Source organism: Sciurus carolinensis, chromosome 5 (assembly GCF_902686445.1).
Source record: "Sciurus carolinensis chromosome 5, mSciCar1.2, whole genome shotgun sequence".
NCBI lineage: Eukaryota > Metazoa > Chordata > Mammalia > Rodentia > Sciuridae > Sciurus > Sciurus carolinensis.
In genome coordinates, this window is record NC_062217.1 from 93,902,553 (window position 1) to 93,925,064 (window position 22,512).

The 22,512-nt window shown below is 34.2% G+C and overlaps 2 protein-coding genes across 18 annotated transcripts in view; one reads left to right on the top strand and one right to left on the bottom strand.

Annotated features, from left to right (window-relative positions):
• LOC124984424 (gastric triacylglycerol lipase-like) overlaps positions 1-22,408 on the bottom strand; it is a 110,656-nt gene extending 88,248 nt beyond the window's left edge. For 2 of the 16 annotated variants that reach the window (XM_047551990.1, XM_047551989.1), the window contains exons 1-4: positions 21,038-22,408; positions 14,824-15,491; positions 6,568-6,661; positions 1,689-1,733 (exon numbers count right to left, since the gene is read on the bottom strand). Coding sequence is in view for 1 of the 16 variants with exons in the window: in XM_047551980.1 (XP_047407936.1) it covers positions 19,196-19,235 (40 nt within the window). In the remaining 15 variants the exon portion in view is untranslated. Of the gene's footprint in view, positions 1-1,688; positions 2,365-6,567; positions 6,662-14,823; positions 15,492-19,195; positions 19,262-21,037 lie in introns of all 16 variants that reach the window. The other 14 variants (XM_047551987.1, XM_047551985.1, XM_047551988.1 and 11 more) reach the window with 14 other exon arrangements.
• Positions 21,892-22,512, top strand: part of Rnls (renalase, FAD dependent amine oxidase) — a 309,420-nt gene continuing 308,799 nt past the window's right edge. The window contains exon 1 of one of the 2 annotated variants that reach the window (XR_007108669.1): positions 21,892-22,352. Coding sequence is in view for 1 of the 2 variants with exons in the window: in XM_047551997.1 (XP_047407953.1) it covers positions 22,235-22,352 (118 nt within the window). In the remaining variant the exon portion in view is untranslated. The remainder of the gene's footprint in view (positions 22,353-22,512) is intronic. The other variant, XM_047551997.1, reaches the window with a different exon arrangement.

Here is a 22,512-nt window from a genome sequence, read left to right on the forward strand (position 1 = left end):
GCAATCTGAGATGTCTACCAGAGTCTCTACCTTTATCAGAAAGGTAAGAAGAAATCTATCTCTACCAAAGGAACCCAAATTATAATCATACACCCTTGATAACTGCGCTCAGATATCTTAAGTTCACTTTTTTTAATAAAAGTTAGTTGTTTGCGGCAGGGCAGGGGTTTGGCAAACTATTATCAAAGACATGATAATTGGGCAAAGTCAAAATCCTGTTTTTGATGATATATTTTTCATTTATATTTGAAAGTTTTCACTACCTGTTCTTTAAATCATGGCTTACTTTCAAATCTTTGGTTGGTTTCTCATACCAGAATGACACTGGGTTGATTCTATTCACTGCCTCTTAAAAGCTTCAAGATTCTCTTTTGGTTTTTCATATTGACCCCAGAAAAGAAATTACAAAAAAGACCCTATTTTTCTTGGCTCAAGAGGACCAATTCAACATTAACTACACTATAACTCTTTCTATGCTTATTCTATATGTGTGAAGTTTGTCCACTTCTATCTTCTGTCCCAGATAACATAGGATGCAGCTGTATCATACCCTATAAGACTATTAACTTCTGTCCCCTAAGGGACACCCACAAACTTGAAGGTTAAAAAGCCAGAATATAAGCTTCTCAATAATTCACAGAAAAGAGTTCTGAGGTGTAACAATATAACTACTTAAAATATAGCACTGGCTAAATGTACTATCCCAAAATACCAAATGAATGTATAAGGCAAGCAAGAATAAGAATTATATTTATTTATTCTTCTAAGATTTTCATAGTAGGTACATAATAATTGAGGATATGAAAGCCATCTGTTTATCTTCTATGGTACAAAGCACATTTTCCAAACCTTCACAGGCTAAAGGGGCAATAACTGACTTCATCTTTTATATTGTAAAACATATCTTTCATATTTCTGTAATTGTATGGATAGTTTTCTAAGACTAGGATAAGACTTTCTTGAGTTTGAATCAAATTAATGAGATCTCGTGCCATGAACATGTATTTGAGAATTAAGAGAACACCTCTATTGGTTTGAATGTGTGAATTGGTTCTCATTAAGAAATCTTTGAAAGTCCTCAATAAAAGAGCCAAACACCATTCAAAGGCCACAACTGCTTCTACCAAATCGGGATATTTAAATTTAATATGATGAAAATGTCTGGGAACAAATGCCTATGTCCTCAAAAGAACGTATACAGTCTAAAGTGTTTTGATAATGTAGCCTTAACAGTTTGTCACTCCAAGAGTATTGATAAATGCTAGAAACTTAAAGATAATTAGCAGGTCCTAATTTCGATCACAAAAGGATCAACAAGGGAGGGGAGGACTATTAGGAACCTGGGTACAAGAGGAGGGGTTATGGAAAACAGAAAAATAGGAGAGGACCTTGATATTAAAAGTCTTAGGAAACTAATATCAAATAGCAAAAGTTACTAAAGTTACCCATCATAGTAGCTGCTCTCTAGTCTTCACTGAGAATAAAACAAATATGGAAGCAAAATAGTCACATCATGCTAATGCAAATTAATTACATAATGTCAGTATAGTCATAAAATCAGATAGGCTAAGACTCTAACTACTAGTATGCATAGATGAATCACAAAAGGAAACACATAAGGCCCAACATAAGGACCAAGAGCTGCTTTTCAAAACTGGCAAAAATATATTTTAAATACATGTTCTCACCTATTTATGTTGTTTGTGTCATATCCAAATACCATATACCAGGTCCTGAAACAAATATTTTTTTAAAAATTGGTAGCAGACACAACTTGGAACCAACAAATTCATTAAATGAAGTTTTAGGTAAGAAGTGTTCATGGTCAGATAAAGTCTGTAAAATAAATTTACTTCGTTGACATTCAGAAGACCACAATAATAAATTAAGAAGTTATATGGTGAGTAACTATATGCACAACCAAAGAAATTATCTTACAGTAGTTTAACAATTTTTAATTAAACAAAATAGTTGGAATCAGGGTTTAAAGATTGTTTCATCACGAGTTTCCTCTCACAATGAATCATCCAAATGTATAACAAGTAATATTCTATTCCTTTATAGAAGCAAAGGCAAGAATCCAGTATAAATGAAACAAAAATCCAATTCATACATGTGGCTATGCAAACATAACCAAGACTTCTTATTTTGAAAGCACAGACTCATCATCACTTTGGGTCATCTATTATACAAAAGAAAGACAATATACCTTGATTACCTTGATTACCTTGATTACTGGCTTTAATTTGTATGTCATTTTAATTAGAAGGCATTTTATGTGTTTAATCGAAAAAACTGGTGCTAAGGCAAAAAATACTTTGATTCTTTCAGCTATCTTTGGTATTGTAGAAAATTTTATGAAAACTGAAAGAAAAAACAACATAAATTAATAAGGTATTCTTAAGCAATTACTAGTAGTATGTAAAAATGACAGCATAGAAAGTAATAGTGCATTCAGAAATGGCCTCTGAACAATTAATTTGCTCATTCATTTCTTAATTTACTTTACCATTTTTTGATCACCCAGGTTGTGACATTATATTGATCACAACATAATGCTAATAATTAGGATTTTTGAAAAAATCATAAAAGATGATAAGCAGATTGCAGCACTATAGTTTGAAACTGAGGAACAATTATATTGAATAAAATCAATAAGATGGAACATTTATATAACTGTCTATGACAGAAGTGAAATAAGTAAAATTTTCACAGAGATGAGTTTTATAGTTTGGGTGAGACTCAATAAATATAAAAATGTTTAATATTTAATTTTAATGCATTTTAAAACTCTTGGTCTTCTTATACAGAGAATACTCAACATTAGCTCATATGTTATCGATCATATAAAGTCGTTAATGTGAAAATCACAATAATACTTCTTGGCATACCAATAGTAGTGCCCTGTGAATGACCTACATAAAATATTTCACAATGAAATCAATGGAAGCTGGAAGGTCATATTTATCTATCTCATCAAAACTGTAAAAGATATAAATAGAAAAATAGTACTTTCTTCTGTCATATCAACATTTGGAGATAATGAAGGATAAATGAATAAAGGCAATTTTCAAATCTATTTGAGTATCATCAAGAATTTATGTGGTATAATGTACCTACTAAACAGAGACTTTTGTGGGGAACCCAAAGTCAAGGAAATATAACCAGAGGCAGCATGATGAAGAGGGTGCTTGTATATTATAAATACAGTGGAAAAGACTAAACACATGAGCTATTAAGTGGAAGAGTAGCTAAAGTAAGAATGGTGTTGGTCAATAAGGTACTAAATAAGAAATAAAGGTTACTGCTGAAAAATGAGAGGGAAAAAAACTCAAAATCAAACATGTACTCTATTTTCAAGCTAAAATTTACATAAATTTTTATGGCTTAAGGTAAGTTCTATATTAAAAAAAGAATCAGATCTATATTTTGTGGTATTGCACTGAAAAGGAAGTTAATGCCCAGCCTACTTTTTTAAAAAATGAAAGACTAGTTCATTTTACTTGTACCTGAAAGCCCAGAACTCTTTGGAATTTGTTTTTAGGTTTAGGTGTTTCCTAGACCAGGTACTTCCTTTGCTGTTCCCCATCCATACATCATAGCCAGCATCTGCCAGAATGAAGCCCAGGCTATTGTTGGGCTTCATTCAGCTTCATTCATACAGCTGCTAGCAGATGTAAGCAAACCATGTTGCAAATATACAATGAGTCTCTGAGATAACGAGAAAAAAGCAGAAATTTTCTTTTTAAATTGTGTAGTTGCTAAATGAAATCTCTTACCTGAAATATATGCCTAAGTGGGGTAAGCTTCTCCTTTAATCCTACTAAAGAGTCAGAACTGTTTAATATAGTTCACTAATACATTTCTTTCAAATAAACCGTTTCAACCAAGTAAAAAAATTAGGTAATGTCCCACTTAAATATATAAATTTTAGGAAGAGAGGATAATCAAATAACTAAGAGTAATTTGGGCATTTATACACATTTTATATAACACATACCCCAGATATTTTACATGATTTTCCTACTTTATTTTCATAAAATAATTTTATGCTCACAATTTTCACAGGAATAATCAAAATTGATATCATTATCACTAGAGTCATTGATTTAATCACCTGAGTTCCAGATTCCTAATCGTTACTAAAAAGTTTTTTTTTAAATGACACCTTTTGAATAATGTAATTATGGCTATAAGGGAGTCCCCACACTTGGGAGGAGGGAGATACCCCCACACTTTGACTAAGTGACACAAAGGTACAAAAGATTGACTCTCCTGCTTCAAAGTTAGATTACCTCTGATGTGCTTCATGTTCTATACCAAGGATCCAGGCTGAAGCTAGACTTCAGTTCAACTACTTCCTTGTTAACTCCTTCCTTTGCTCTCTGTCTTCTGCTTCCCCCTCTGTCTTCTGCTTCCCCCATCATTCTTTTTTTTTTTTTGCAATCCCCCTCCCAAAATCATGTGCATCAAATCCCAGTCATGGACTTCAGGGAACATTACTTAAGAGTTACCATCAAAAGTGATTAAGAAGCAGACACTTAAGAATGGGATTATGGAGTTAGATTACTTTCTGGCTGGCTGGTAGTAGGGATCAAATCACCAGTTGTAGGTGGAGTATTGAAAGAACCTTGCATTCCAGTGGCTAGAGTATTCACCTATAGTGAATTGGAGTAAGATCCAAAAAAAAGGATGATTGGTTTTTACAGTATCTCTGATAGCTGAGAAGAATAGGGAAAGTATAACCATGAGGTCTATGGGTTTGGGTGGATGTTGCTAAGTGCCAGGGATGTTTTGAAGAGAGAAAGTAACAGGAGCAAACAATCACCAATTTGAAGCAAAGTGTGAAAATCATATGGCCTCTGTGGCAGTATCTAACCACCCTATGTCGTATAGCCAAAAGGAAAACAGAATTGAAAACCTAGACAGAAACTAATTGTAAGAATAGCAGAACTGCATGAAGGTTGAATTCTCATCTTACCCAGTTATGGTGAGTAGCGCTCACAATATATTTGGGGCTATGATAGGGCAGAAGGGGGACCCTGAAACTTGAGATGAGGGAGGGTACCTAGGAAAACTTCAGAAACTTGAATCCCACATTTTCCTGCACGCACTGGACCCACAGAAGTGACAACTCTAACTGAGGCATCTTTTGCTACTTCATGCTTTGTTCTGTACACAGACACTACAGCTATTATCGGATATAGATAGGGCAGTGTTTAGGGATGAGGGCTTGGTTTATCCCATCAAACAAGCTAGGTGGGAAGGTAAGGAATCTAGAATGAATAGTGGAGTAGATAATTTATGAGTACTAGTTATGATCTCAGTGTTTTTACTACAAGTGGTTCATTGCTCTTTTCAGAGTAAAAAATTCCTTCAGTCAAATAGGATTTGTCTCACCCAAGAGATTTCACCTCCATCTAGGGGAAGCCTTTTGGCAGGTAGTGATTAGCTAACAGGGAAGTGCAAAAAACTAGTTGCTTAACTTCAAGATGGGAGCACCTCTATAGTGCTATTCATGGGATCCACAAACTTCTTTGAATGCACTAGACCCCAATGGAATCATACACTTCCTTAACTCCTTCTACCACCCTATCCTAATGTCTCTGGACAGTATTCCATCAGTAAATCATACATGTTTCTGAATTCTGCTCTTGGGCTCTACTTCTAAGGCAGTTTCCTTTTTTAAAAATTATTTTAAAATATTTTATTATAGTACTTGCAAAATGAAATCATACTCTGAGGGATATTTACTACTATTGTGTTAAATTTATTAAAATTTCTACAAAAATGTGACCTTAAAATATTCAAAATTACATTGATTGTGGTAGTTTTAAATTAATTCCTTCTCTGAAGTATTCTTTAATGTTCAAAATAAGAGCTTGAGAGTATACTATGGGAAAGTTTCTTTTCAGGGAGAAAATCCAAGGAGAAAAGGGAAAAAAAACTTGGCTTTTATTGAGGCAATTAGATTAATAAGCAAAAGTAATCCATTACATATTCTACTAGTAAATGGCAGATCTAGGATTGCACTCCAAATCTCTGGGTTTGGTGTGCTTTACACCACATTCTGCTGATAACGATGCACCTACTGTTAGAATAAAGAGCCAGGAGACTGCTATTAACCTAATCTCTCTGATATTACTATAAGACAGAATCACAAAAACAGAAGGAAATGTTTATCAGTCTTTCTTCAAGTCTTCAGACCAATAACACAATTATGTTTCAGAACATTTCTAACCCCTTCATCAAACAAAGAAATCCTAGGGAATCAATATGTACGATGAGTATGATTAATTAATAGGGAAATGAGTTAAAGGGTGCACAAAGAAAACCTGGAACAACTTGTGTTCCCCCACACTTTAAGAAACTCAATGAACAGGAAGCCAACAGAAACTCTTCTTGAGGCATATGGAAAGATACATGAGTAGTTAACTGTTCACTTAATCTTAACATTCTTCTCTTATCCTAAGTTCATTGAGAATAAATAGAAAAGAACTTCAGGCCTCAGTCACCAATCTATCTTCAACTGAATATTACCTGAAGCATTATTATTGTTTGTCTTACCATAAGGAATTCTATTCAGGCCAAGAATATAACCATCTTCGGTTACAATATTATATTCTTCATTGGGGTAGCCCCAGTAGGAAATTACTTGACTCTGAGTAAAGAAAAAACAAACCTTTTAGAATAAAATTGTTAACTGATTATTTAAATAGTTTGCCATACCTAATTCATTATATAATAAGAAATTCTGGTATTCTAGCTCAACCTCAGTTCTATCAGTTCTATGTACTTTTTTCATTAATTCACTGATTCATTTAGGTAATATGTTTATGGAATATCTATTAAGCACCAGTCTTAAGCACTAGGCATTCAAGGATAAATAAAATGAAAAAAAAATTTTTTTGAATCCCTTTCCTCAAAGAGAGAATCAGCAAGAAATGAGCCCACTATTTTTTCTTTTCTAACTTCTAGTCATTCATACCTTTACCTACCTACTCATATATAATTTAAAAGTACATGTGTATCCATAAATGTTTTCATGTCTAGGCTATGTATAATCTTTTATTTTAAATTTCTGTATAAAAGGCATATAAGAATGTATAGAAGAGAGAACTTATATATCTTTCATGAAGGTACCAGCATATTATATATATTTTCATCAAAGAGACAAACTAAGGCTGAAAGTGAAACCATAAACTACAGCAGAGTAGATTCAAAATAATAGTTGACCCATATCAAAATACGTAAGTTTAGAGATATACATTTAATTATAAATCTAATGACTTAAAAACTCCAAAATTGGAAGAGTAGCATTCTCTGTTATTTTAGCAGCTTAGATTTTTTTCCTAACAATTTACAATATTCATATTTGCTTCAGGGTTCATAGTTTTTGGAGTTTGAAAGATACCATGAGTATTTCTTCCAAGAGCAAGGATGAAATATATCACCGTGAAAAGGCACCACATTGGGTATCTACATATGAAAGGGAGAAATGAACACTAAAATATAATATAAAATATACTTAAAATTGTAGCAAATAATGCCATTTATAAAATTGCAGCAAATAATTATGTGGATTAGAAAATAGCACCACTTTCAGATGAGAAAATTGAGGCTTTAATGAATTGAGTAACTTGCTTAACGATACACAATGTATAATGGGCAGTGTGTTAAGTTCCAATGTCTATGCTTGTCTTTTCTTTTTTTTATTTTGATGTTTTTATATTTTTAATTCATTTTTATTGTAAACAAATGGGATACATCTTGTTTATCTGTTTGTACATGAAGTAGAGGCATACCGTTTTTGTAATCATACATTTACCTAGGGTAATAGTTTTTGATTCATTCTGTTATTTTTTTCTTCCCCCCACCCATCCCACCCCTTTTATCCCTCTATAGAGTCCCTCCTTCCTCCATTCTTGCCCCCTTCCTACCCCCCATTATGTGCCATCATCCGCTGATCAGCAAGATCATTCGTCCTTTAGTTTTTTGAGATTGGCTTATCTCACTTAGCATGATATTCTCCAATTTCACCCATTTGCCTGCAAATGTCATAATTTTATTCTTCTTTATGGCTGAGTAATATTCCATTGTGTGTGTATTTATATATATAAATATATGTATTTATATATATAAATTAATTTATATATATATAAATTATATAAATATATACATAAATTAATTTATATATATAAATTAATTTATATATATAAATATATATAAATAGGATATATATATTAGTTCTGCCTATCCAATTTATATATATATAAATATATATGTATATATATATATATATGTATAGTATATATTTATATATCTCACAGTTTCTTTATCCATTCATCAATTGAAGGGCATCTAGGTTGGTTCCACAATCTGGCTATTGTGAATTGAGCAGCTATGAACATTGTGGTGGCTGTATCTCTGTAGTATGCTGATTTTAAGTCCTTTGGGTATAGGCCTAGGAGTGGGATAACTGGGTCAAATGGTGGGTCCATTCCAAGCTTTCTAAGGAATCTCCACACTGCTTTCCAGAGCGGCTACACTAATTTGCAGCCCCACCAGCAATGTATGAGTGTACCTTTTTCCCCACATCCTCTCCAACACCTACTGTTGCTTGTGTTCTTGATAATCACCATTCTAATTGGGATGAGATGGAATCTTAGGGTAGTTTTGATTTGCATTTCTCTTATTACTAAAGATGTTGAATATTTTTTTATATGTCTGTTGATTGCTTGTAGATCTTCTGTGAAGTGTCTGTTCATTTCCTTAGCCCATTTGTTGATTGGGTTATTTGTATTCTTCGTATAGAGTTTTTTGAGTTCTTTATAGATTCTGGAAATTAGCGCTCTATCTGAGGTATGGTTGGCAAAGATATTCTCCCACTCTGTAGGTTCTCTCTTCACATTGCTGATAGTTTCCTTTGCTGAGAGAAAGCTTTTTAGTTTGAATCTATCCCAGTTGTTGATTCTTGCTTTTATTTCTTGTGCTATGGGAGTCCTGTTAAGGAAGTCTGATCCTAAGCCAACATGTTGAAGATTTGAACCTACTTTTTCTTCTATAAGATGCAGGGTCTCCGGTCTGATTCCGAGGTCCTTAATCCATTTGGAGTTGAGTTTTGTGCACGGTGAGAGATATGGGTTTAGTTTCATTCTGTTGCATATGAACTTCCAGTTTTCCCAGCACCATTTGTTGAAGAGGCTATCTTTTCTCCATTGCATATTTTTGGCACCTTTGTCTAGTATAAGAAAATTGTATTTACTTGGGTTTGTGTCCGTGTCCTCTATTCTGTACCACTGATCCACCTGTCTATTTTGGCGCCAATACCATGCCGTTTTGTTACTACTGTAGTAGAGTTGAAGTTTTGTAGTAGAGTTGAAGTTCTGGTATTGCAATATCCCCTGGTTCACTCTTTCTGCTAAGGATTGCTTTAGCTATTCTGGGTTTCTTATTCTTCCAGATGCATTTCATGATTGTTTGCTCTATTTCTGTGAGGTACGTCATTAGGATTTTAATTGGAATTGCATTAAATCTGTATAGCACTTTTGGTAGTATGGCCATTTTGACAATATTAGTTCTGCCTATCCAAGAACATGGGAGATCTTTCCACCTTCTAAGGCTTTCTTTAATTTCTTTCTTTAGTGTTCTGTAGTTCTCATTGTAGAGGTCTTTCACCTCTTTTGTGAGATTGATTCCCAAGTATTTTATTTTTTTCGAAGCTATTGTGAATGGGGTATTTTTCCTAACTTCTTTTTCTGAAGATTCATCACTTATGTATAAAAATGCCTTAGATTTATGTGCATTGATCTTATATCCTGCTACTTTACTGAATTCACTTATGAGTTCTAAAAGTTTTCTGGTGAAATTTCTTCGTTCCTGTAAATATATAATCATGTCATCAAAAAATAGGAATAGTTTGAGTTCTTCTTTTCCTATTCATATCCCTTTAATTTCCTTGGTCTTTCTAAGTGCTCTGGCTAGAGTTTCCAGGACAATCCGGCCTGACTCACTCACCAGCTTGCTCAGCGACTGTGACCCACCAGTGATGGTGCCGTCCTGGGTGCCTATGCTTTTCAACTACACTTGTTGTAGTACAAATTCCTGCCTTGAAATCATTTTTATAATGTTGTTTGGCACTGGTCTAATAACTTTATTATATATTGCAAGTTAACTGATGTCTGGATTAATTAGATAATATTTTTATGAGATTAATACTTATTTAAAGTATGTCTACTTGGAATTTTTTCTTTTCTCTTGGAGGGGATGCAGCGGGGAGATTTGGAAGCTTGGATAATTTTCATTAAGTCTCTCAGGGTTGGGAGGCTATTTAAAAAAAACAAAAAAGGAGTTTTTAGTCTCCTAAATTCTGAGAAGCCATAACATTTAAGTACTTTCTAGGAAAATATGAATCCAGGGCATCATAGAGGTCACCAACCAGATTCTCCTCCAAGTGTGGCTTGCAGATTTCATGGACATTGTACAAGTCAGACACTATACCTGGAAGGACATTATACAGGAATTCCAAAACTTTTAGCTTCATTACTCACTAGTTAGGTTACTTAAAGCAGGTTACTTAATCTCTATGAGCATCAGTTTTCCTACATATAAAATGCAAATATTACTTTGAGTAATATTACTTTGAGTAGTTATAAAACTTATGTTTGATAAGTGTAACATGATACTTTATAAGCAAAATATCTACTACATCAAACCCCTTATCAGCAATTCAGCTGCATAATTTATATGTACATAATTAGTACATCTTTCTTATATATGTATTAAGTTAGTCTTAGGCAATATTTTTATAGTTTGACACAAATTATATAGATCTGAAAGTTTTAAACTGTATTTTTAAAAAACATTTTTGAAATTGAAACTTTGATTTATGGAAACTAGATTTCTTCCCTTTGATCCAGGTATATATTATAATTGGTATAGTACCTGTGATTTTCACTGAAAGCTACAAGCACATTTGAAAGCAATATTACCCAAGATTTTCTTTCAAAGAGGAGAGAGAGCTGCTAATTTAAATAAATAAGGAAACAGTATTACCATTTAGATTCACATTCTACACGTTCCTTCTTGGTTGTGATTTTGAAAATGTGTTAGTGAGGCAGCAAGGCTACCCAGTTCTTTGTCCTCACAACCTGTCTCAAATAAACATGTGGGAATAGCATAGGAAGAGATATTTCCTCTTTTGTATTAACTGATTTTGTTGATTACCACCTACCACTTGCTTCCTAGCTAAAGTTTTAAAGTACTTTGCGTTGTATCTAGAATGAGTATAGAGATTATCATTCAAAACATGACACTTTTGAAAATGAAATGCTATTTTGATAATTAACTTGGGAAGATAGGCAAGAAATAGTGGACCATCCATTCATATAGGCTATGACTGCCCAATTTATACCCTTATTTCCCTAAATTTTGATATTTTTATAACAAAAAATATAGAAAGATATAGTTGTCTGTATTCCTAATAACCAGCAATGGACAATGTTTAAACTGATTGAAATCATTAATGTTCTTATTTGCAATGACTAATCAACCATATGAAGCAACTAGTGAAAAAGTTCACTGAAACAAAGATTTCTGATATTCAATATGTAGTAAATGAGCACTTGAAATGCAGCTAGTGAGGAACTAAAAATCTAATTTCATTTAAATTAATTTTAATTTAAAAACTAAAGCAGAGTAAACGGTTTGTGTCTGTTAGACACAAATGCAGTGCTTTGGTAGGACATTTTACTTGAACTGCTATACTATATGTTATCATAAAGTTTTATTGTGTTGTTATAGTACATAAATAGGGCACATTGTGTTTTCCAATATCACATGTACATCACCAGTGTACCTAGCATTTGGTAAATATCTTCAGTTTGAATTTTTTTTTTCTATTTACAGATGTAACATTATATGTTTGTATATTATATGCAGACAGAATGGATTAGAGTGCTGCTTATGTAAATCTGACTGATAATTAAATTAAAATATCTATCTTTATTTTAATTACCTTTTTCTAGTTTATAAAATAAGAATAAGAATTTAAAGGAGGCATGTTACTGATAGAAAATCTACTGTGGACCCAGAAGCTTATATTATAGTCAGATTAGTAATAAATAAATAAAAATGAACAGATTGGGAAAGCCATGTTTCCACTTTCAAAATAAATGACAATTTATTCTTTCATCCATGAGCATTTGAGGTGCTTCCTCCTTTTGTGAATGATGTTGCTATGAACACAGTTATACAAATAACTGAGTTCCTGTTTTCAAGTCTTTTGAGTATTACACTTGTTTTAGTCAGCTTTTTCACTGCTGTGACTAAAAGACCTCACCAACAACTGTAGAAGAGGAAGAGTTTATTTGAGAGCTCATGGTTTCAGAGGTCTCAGTCCACAGACAGTTGGTTCCATTCCTCAGGGATGGAGGTAGGGCAGAACATCATGACTGAAGAGTGTGGCAGAGGGAAGTGGCTTACATGATGATCAGAAAGCAGAGAAAAAGACTCCACTTGCCAGATACAAAATACATATCCCAAAGCCAAGCCCCCACTACCCTACCTCCTCTAGCCACACCCCACCTACCTTCAGTTACCACTCATTCCCATCAGGTGGTTAATTCATTGATTGGGTTAAGGCTCTCATAACCCAATTGTTTCTTCTTTACACCTTCTTGCATTGTCTCACATGTAAGATTTTGGGGGACACCTCACATCTACACCAACACTCAAATATGAATTGGTGGGTCATATAATTAATTTGTTTTAATTGTTTTAAGAAACTATTTTCCACAGTAGCTTTAGTATACTACTTTCTAGACAACTATACAAAAATATTTCAATTTTCCTGCATCCTCACTGATGCTTGTTATTTTCTGGTTTTTGTTATTGTTTTTATAATAGTCATACTAATAGGTGTGATGTGGGGGTTTCGTTGAGTTTTTGTGTTACATTTTCCTAATAACTAGTGATGTCGAACATTTTTTCTTGTGCTTATTGATCATCTGTGTATCTTCTTTGGGGAAAATACTTATTCAAGACCTCTGTCAATTTTAGTTGGGTTGTTTGTATTTTGTTCTTGACTCATAGGAGTTCCTTGTATATTCTATATATCTCCAATGAGACAAGGAAATAATAGGAATTGCTATAGTTGTGCATTATGTAGTAATAATTTGGTATTTGCCTGGACTTGTAAAACTAAAATCATTAAAAGGCACCTGGTGACAATTTGCTGTGTGGCAGGATGACACTCCTGAACAATGCCAATAAGAACTTTTGGCTCCTAGTATAGTTGTGTTCTGGTCTTTATAAGTGAAGAACAGAGCATGACTGGGCTTAAAATCACTACTTAAATCCCTGGACTTTTGGAGCAAACTGTTAGCAGTACTGTGACCGGAGGACTCCACGTTGCTCTGTCTCTTGACTGCCTAGGTTGCTGTCCACACTATCCTCGATTGCTGATCAACCATTGTCACCAAGGTCAGAAGACTAACCACCTCTCCCATTACCATGACTGCCCCCTCCAGGCTCTGGCTTATCGGACACCCAAGGACATCCAAACACATCCAAGGAGCTGAGAGAGGCTATGGCTGAGAAGAATCCCCTTGGTCTTGTTGACTGTCTTCTTGGCTAAGAGATGTTGCATTGAGTAAGTTCATGGGGATTGGACTCTGGGCAAATAAAGGAGTGAATCTTCAATGTATTTGTGACTTGCTATTATTAGGAATGTTGAGTGCATTGCGTGAATAAAATCCACTTCTTGGAACCAAACTTAATTCCTCTCTTACTCATTGCTCATGACAATATCAATCCTATATCAGGTATATAATAACAAGTATATTCTCCCATTCCATGGGTTGCCTTTTCATTCTGTTGATAATGTTCTTTGATGCATAAGTTTTTAAAATTTTGATGAAGTCCAAGTTGTCCATATTTTTGTTGTTGTTATTGTGATTTTGGTGTCATAGAAGAATTTATTGCAAGACGAAATGACTTAAAGCTTTCTCCCTATGTTTTCCTCCAAGAATTCTATAACTTTAGTTCTTAGGTTTCAGTCTTTAATCTGTTTAGGTTAATTTTTTGGACATAGTGAAAGGTAAACACCTTCACTGTTTTGAAATGTGGATATCAAAAATCATTTGCTCCTATATACAAGGGTTTATTTCTGGGCTTTCTATTTTATTCCATTGGTCTATATGTCTTCTTTATGCCAGCACCACAGTGTTTTGATTACTGTTGCTTTGTTTACAAGAAAGGAATATAAAATATCCCATTAATTTTTCTAATACTTGATATTGGATACATAATTTGGATATAATGAGTTATTTATTAAGTTCAAGCAAGATATAATAGAAGTAATCACTACTACTAAATTAAAATATTACTTTGAATTGTAAGCCTTATACCTCGTGCAACAAGTAATTAGCTTGAGTCACCATAATTTTCCATTCTGCTAGCCACCTTGTCAAATACTACTCCATGAACCAGTTATTGAAGCTTTGCTTTCTTTAGAGGCAAATTTTCATAAGGCAATCAAAGATGAAAGTAGGACATAAGATGTAGGTTTTGTACCAGAGCACTATAATTCAGGTAGCTAAAATTATAAATAGTGATTTTTGTAAAGATTATTTACCAGTTACTTACCAGTTAGTAAAAGCAGCACAACATGAAGATATCAAATATATTTATTATTAACAACACTAATTACAATATAATTTCCTAAAAGGTGACTTGGAAATTGTTTTTCTTTAGCTTCTGCTGTTAAAATTATTAATTTGACGCTATGTACAACATGCGACAATGAAAAATATTATGCCACACCTTTCTGCTCTTGTGGATTTTAGGTGTCCAATGTATGTGTCTTCTAAGTAGTCATAGATGGTATTTCTTTTAGCAAAGGTTGCTAAACATAGTCATAGAGAGGTTTAAAAAAAGAATATTGTACTGGAAGACAAAATAAAATGAGAACATCATGGAAAACTTTTTAATAAGTTTTCAGTTAACCATTTGATTAGGTTTTCTTTTAACGTTACTGAAAGCAAAGAATTCTAAACCCAACTAAACGAGAAAGATTTGAAATTCTGTCATTGGAATAGTACACTTTATCAATACCATTGTTAACATGTGAAATTGTTCCTTATTTTAAAAATCAAAAGATTTTGCTCCCTGATTTAATGCACCATAATGACATTAGAGACAAATCAGAGACAGGTCTTCCTTCTAAAAATTTGTTTTTAAAGGCAGTTGTAAAAGAGAAGGTGAGAAAGAATTGACTTGACCACAATGCCTTTTACAGATAATAATAAAAAGTACCTTAGGTAGCTGAATATCTGGAAATTGACTTCCTCATTTAGAAAATTTTCATCTATTTACACGTACCTCAGTCTGACCACCGCTGGTCTAATTCAGTGCTTCAGTTCTTTTGTGGTATCCCCTACTACTGGGCATCCAGTTTTTGTTCATAGACTTCCCAATTGAACAGCTACTTCCTAAAGAAATCAATTTCATTTTTAGATGTGTCTACCTAAAATTATTCCTTAAACATTTTCTTTGAGTAGAACCAGAATCTGCTTTCTTATAATTCTTATCAATTGATCTTAGTATACTGAAAATATCCAATTATTTTTCTCCCATAGGGTCTTATCTTACCTGAAGATAATTTTCATGTTCCCCCCGTCATCTCTAAGCTAGAAGTCACTATCATCTTTACCAAATAACTTTAAACTAGCTTATCCTCCTAGTTACTTCCCCCCCCCCAGGTGGATAGCATCAGTTTCTAAACTATCATTGTAAAATCTGGGACCCAATACTACTGAACATGATATTCCAGATGTGGTCTGGCCAGTATAAATTGTGTGGGACTATTACCTCTCTTGTTCTGCATCTTATAATTCATTTGTCTATATTTAGATTCATATATGCTTTTCATATTGGCAGCCCAATTATACTGTTAACTTGTAATGAGCTTAGGATAAACTGAAATCCTAAGTGCTCTCTTCCTGATGCTGTAAAATTATTTTCTAGACACAAGGTTAAGACTGAATATGCTCACGCAATTGTCTTTTGGTTAAATTTGTTTCATGGACAACTTGTTGAAATCTTTAAAATTTTCATTTAAAATGGAGCTATTCATCTTGGTTTTATGCCATTTACAAACTATAAAATATGCCATTGATGGTTGTTCAAGTTACTGAGAACATTTAAATGAGGACAGATAAAGCTGTGCACCACATAATTAGGTATTCTTTGCTGGCTGGCATATTTTATATTATTACAGTCCTGTTCTACAATAGAAAAGCATTCTCTGTGAAAGGGTATTTAATTCTGGAATCATCCAAGAGGATTATCATCCAGACTATCTTGCTGTAAGTATCCTCAAAAGTCTTGCGTATCTTATAGGCAAACAGTGAACCTTCAAAGTCTCTGAGAATTCTAACTTTGATTCTAGTTACTACATTGAATATAACAATGTTTCTACCTTGTTGGTTCTTAAATTCTAGTGAGAGAAAGACAATAAGTAAATAAACAAACAAGTAAAATGCAAGATAACTTCTAAAAGTGATTGAGTAATATGAAGAAATTTAAACAAGTTAATGACATAGCCATTATAATCATGGTTTTTTAGGTCAAGTGGGAAGAGAAAACCTCTTTTAGGTGACTTTTAAACTGAACTTAAATGATAAAAAATGACAACCTTGCAAAAATCAAGAATAGCAAAAAGTTCAGGAAAAAGGTAAAGACAAGTAGGAAAAGTAAATATCAGCACAAGGAACTGTCACAGCTATTTTGCAATTCTAATTTTCTTTAGATTACCTATTTGTACCCACCTCTGGAGGTTGGGTATAATGAGAAATCATATGCCACAAAGGCTACCTCTGTGCTTCAGCCATAACAATCCCAAATTCTGGTAACTAATTTAAAAGAGAATTCTGTTAATCATAGGAAGAAAGAAAATGAAGGTGAAGAATTAACGCACATTTCAACCATGAGTCAAAGAATGCTTTGTACTCAGAAACCAGTATAAACACAGGTTTTTCACTGCCACAGGTAAGTGGGAAATCTGAGGATTTTTTTAGTGAACAGAAAGAAATTCAGTTTAGCTACACCACAGGACATATGAAGATACCAAGATAAGATATAAACATGGTTGGGGAAACACTACTGAATATTTTTATGCTGATTTAATGCAGTGGAACCTAATTCTGCATGAAATTGAAAGGACAATACTGAATAATCTAGAAGGTGGGTGTAGAACAGAGTTTGGGAGTAAAGAAAACAAAGCTACTGTAAAAATTTGGGTAAAAATTAACGATTTCTTGAGCTCAAGTAATGAATTAATTTGTTGGAAATTACTTTTCAAAATGATAATGTCCTCAGTTGGCAAGAGTACAATGAAAAGAATGTTCCCAAATACCTTAAAACACTGCTGGTGGAAATGTACTTGAACAAATTTTCTGCTGTATAATTTGATGGGACTGGATTTAAGACAATGGAGAAATTGTCCAAAAGATTCAAAGAATGATACATATTATGGATGAGAAAAGAGATTCTATAGAAGCCTGGTGGTCCAAGATGATCAACTAGCAGAAAAAAAGGAAGCAAGAGAAGATGGAAATAAGCAGGAGAGCAACTAACAAAGAAAAGTCCAGGGCTGGATGGATTCTCAGCCCAGTTCTACCAGACCTTTAAAGAAGAACTAACACCAATCCTTCTCAAATTATTCCATGAAATAGAAAGGAGGGACCCCTTCAAAACTCATTCTACAAAGCTAGTTTTACCCTGATACCGAAACCAGACAAAGACACATCAAGGAAAGAAAACTTCAGGGCAATATCCTTGATGAACATAGATGCAAAAATTCTTAATAAAATACTGGCAAAATGTATATAAAAACACATTAAAAAGATAGTATACCATGATCAAGTAGGTTTCATCTCAGGGATGCAAGGTTGGTCGAACATATGGAAATCAATAAATGCAATTCAGCACACAGACAGACTTGAAGAGAAGGATCACAAGATTATCTCAATAGATGCAGAAAAAGTGTTTGACGAAATACAGCATCCATTTGTGTTTCAAACATCCGAAAAAATAGGCATAGTATGTACACACTTCAACATTTTAAAAGCTATATATACATTATATATATACATGTGTGTGTGTGTGTATATATATATATATATATATATATATATAAACTGAAGGCCAACATCATTCTACATGGAGAAAAGACAGGGATGTCCTCTTTTACCACTTCTATTCAACATAGTCTGAAACTCTTGCCAGAGCAATTAGATAAAAAGAAAAAATTAAAGGCATGCAAAGAGGAAAAGAAGATATCAAACTATGTCTATTTGCTGGTGACATGATCCTTTATTTAGAAGACCCAGAACATTCCACCAGATAACTTCTAGAACTCATAAATAAATTCGGTAAAGTAGCAGGATACAAAATTAATGCCCATAAATCAATTGTATTCTTATACACCAATGATGAATCAGCTAAAAAAGAAATTAGAAAAACTATGCCATTCACAACAGCCTCAAAAATGAAACAAAGCAAAAAATCCCACAAAAACCGTGGGAATCAATCTAACAAAAGAGGTGAAAGACCTCTACAATGAAAACCACAGAACACTAAAGAAAGAAATTGAAGAAGACCTTAAAAGATGAAAAGACCGCCCATGTTCTTGGATACACATTTTGTTAAAATGGCCATGCTACCAAAAGTGCTATACAGATTTAATGCAATTCCTATTAAATTTCCAATGATGTTATTCATAGAAATAGAAAAAGCAGTCATGAAATTCATTTGGAAAAAGAAAATACCCAGAATAGTCAAATCAATCCTTAGTGAAAAAAAGTGAAGCAGGAGGCATCACAATTCCAGACTTTAAATTATACTACAGAGTTATAGTAACAAAAGCAGTACAGTATCAGTACCAAAACAGAAATGAAGTCCAGTGGAACAGAAGATACAGAGACAAACCCACATAAATACAGTTATCTCATACTAGAATAAGGCACCAAAAACACACATTAGAAAAAAGACAGCCTCTTCAACAAATGTGCTGGGAAAACTGGAAATCCATATGTAGTAGAATGAAATTGAACACCTATCTCTCACCCTGCAACAAAGCTCAACTCAAACTGGATCAAAGACCTAGGTATTAGACCAGAAATCCTGCACCTACCAGAAGAAAATGTAGGCCCAATACTCCAACATGTTGGCATAGGAACTGGCTTCCTTAACAAGAGTCCTAAAGCACAGGAAGTAAAATCAAGAATAAACAAATGGAATGACATCAAACTAAAAGCTTCTTCACCACAGTGGAAACAAACAAGGGTGTGAATAGAGAGGTTACAGAATAGGAAAAAAATCTTTGCCACCTGCATCTCAGATAGAGCATTAATCTCTAAGATATATAAAGAACTCAAAAAACAATACCAATAATAACCAAATAACCCTATCAATAAAAGGGCAAAGGAACTGAATAAGTACTTCACAGAAGAAGAAATACAATGGTCAATAAATATATGAAAAAATGTTCAACATATCTAACAATTACAGAAAAGCACATTAAAACTAATTTCCCCAACAACAGATGAATGGAATAAAATATATTCTGTGCATGTACAATTTTATCAATATGGACTTTACTGTCATGTATAACTAAAAAGAACTAATTAAAAATTAAAAAAAAAAGGAGGAGAGCAGACTCAAAGGATCATGAAGACCTGTCCTGGCAGATTAAGCATTTGACAAACTGTGTAACTTTAAGCAAACTCCTTCAAATTTAGTGTATTTAACTTGTAAAATGGTAGTGACAGGGGCAGTTAGAATAGATAACCCAACTGTCCTTTCCAGTTAGACAGTTTTGAGATTTTAAGGCATTTTATGACTATGAATCTCAAGATTTTAATTACAGAATAATCTCAAACTAGGCTATATGCAACTTTAAGGAAGTGGTTTATTAGCTTATTAATTCTACGTATTAGCTTTGTTTATAACTAAGAAAATTATGATTGTAAGTATTTGGTCTTTATAATACATTTGAAATTAATGGAAATACATTTGTCCCCTCTCATATTTCTCTATTGTAGGTATGTGTGTTTATATTATAAAGTCTGGGATGATCGTATGGTTTTAAAATCTGTGTTTTTCAGTATTATATATTAAGCAGTTTCCCATACAACCTTAACAATTCAAAATCATGGTTTTTATTGGATTTATATAGTCAGATAGGTAGTCATAATCTGATCAACCTTCCACTTATTAATGTTGTTAATAACATTGCATCACATGTATATATAAACCTTAACGTACACCTATACCTTAGATAAATGTCTGATTTAATGGATACAATTTTAAGGGCTTTTTTGGGGGGGCTGGCTTTGAAATTATCATGCTCCCGCCATCAGCCTTCAAGTCTGATGACCTGATTACAAAGGATTACAGGTTTTGATACAGACATATCTTGGACATATTGTGGGTTAGATTTCAAAAAACTGCAGTAAAATGAATATCACAAAAAGTGAGTCATATAAATATTTTTGGTTTCCAAGTGCATATAAAAATTGTAATACTGTTTAAATGTACTATAAAAGCATCATGTTTAAATAAAAGTATATATTTTAATTTTTAAAAAATTGCATAAAAATACTAATGCTAATGTTGGAAAAATGGTGCCAATAGGCTTTGCTCAATGTAAGACTGCCACAAATCTTCAATTTGTTGAAAAAAGAAAGACAAGCAAAGAACAATAAAACGAGTATGACTGTGCATTATCAAACTCTACTCCAGAAAAATCATCCATTACACTTCCACCAGAAATATATCACTGCATATTTTGCTCTATCCTTGCCCAATGTAAGCAGTTAGCATTTTAAAAAAGGAATCTAACAAATGAAAATTCATTTTAATTTTGATTGAATGTAAAACATTAAACGTGTACTACTGTATTTTTAATTTAATAATTCTATTCACTCTATGCAATTTTTGTTTTTAAGACTATATAAGGATATGAAATTTTCACCTTTCATACATTAAAATATTTGTCATTTTTCCTTGCATATTTCATAATACCGAAGCTGCAAATTTTTTCTCTATACAATTCCATCTTTTATTTTTTATTCTTGACATATGTCTTCTTAGGCTACATCTGTTCATATTTTCTTCTAGTTTTTTTATTAGATATACGTAATATTACTCTTTCGCCAATTTCATGCATAAATTTTTTTCATGATGCGGACATTAAAACTCTGAATTTTAAATATTTTCATTAAAATTGGTTTACCACTGTCAACTTTTAGTTCTGATAATCGTCATTTGGTTTTATATTAGCTTTCCCTCAGGTAATAATTTACCTGCGAATTCGTTCTTTAACAGTTCAGATTTCTCATTGCTTTTTGTTATTTCACTGAGAATTCAAGGACAATGTTGGGTGGGGAGGAGAGGTAAAAGCACGAATCCTTTTATTCATTCTCGCATCCCCTGGAGCATATGGAATGTGTTCTGTCACAATTTAGTAATATTTAAGAGAGGAGTGATCCACAATTTTCTGGTGAGCCAAATGTGTTTAATCTTTTTAATTTTGGAAGGGATATATTACTGTCTCATTTCACAAATGCAGAAATTTGAGATCAGGAAGGTTACGTAACTTGCACAACGAACCGCCTCTGGGCTAAAGTAAAATCCTTCCCAGGCTGCAAAACCTTTTTCTACATCAATAGTGGCTATACAGGCCTTTGAGGAAAGCTTGTCCTTGCTTCGCCGGTATGTTCCCTCTCTTCATTTTTCATCTAGAATATTAAAGCAGCAAAGACCGCAATAGGTGGCCGGTCACCCTTTGGTAAGGCTATGCTGGTTCTCCGCTTGTAGTCCACACCAGCCCTGTGGCGAGACAGGTTCTCACGTTATAACCCACACGATTTCCGGGCTTTTCTGGGCAAAGGGGAAGCGGGTGTTCAGCACTCGCGGGGCGGCGCCAGCCTCTGGCTGCAAGGCCGCTCAGAGCGCGGAAAGCCCGGGTTCTCCGCGGGCAGAGGTTTGCCGCCTCTAGGGCCAACCCGCCTCTCGCTCCCGCCGCATCTTCTCCGCCCCTTCCAGGCCGGGCGGTGGGACCGCCCCAGGCACCGGCTGGCGACCGGAGGAGCAAGGGCGGGTAGAGCGCTGACGCAGAATCGGCCGCCGCTGGCCGGCCCCAGCCCTGCTGCCCGCGGCGCGCTCCGCCATGGCGCGCGTTCTGATCGTGGGCGCCGGGCTGACTGGAAGCTTGTGCGCCGCGCTCCTAAGGAAGGAGGTTTCCAGTCTTCGGTACCTCGCCGTGTGGGAGAAGGCTGGGGACTCAGGTGGGTTGTCTAAAGGCCCAAACCCGGACAAGACGTGAACCCTCCGCTCCCCGCACTGCCAGTGGCAGCTCATGCGCAATGCGCGCCGCGTCACGTGACCCGACACTTCCGTTACTGGCCTGGGAGCCAGCTCCAAGACCCAGGGAAGGAGCAGCCACCC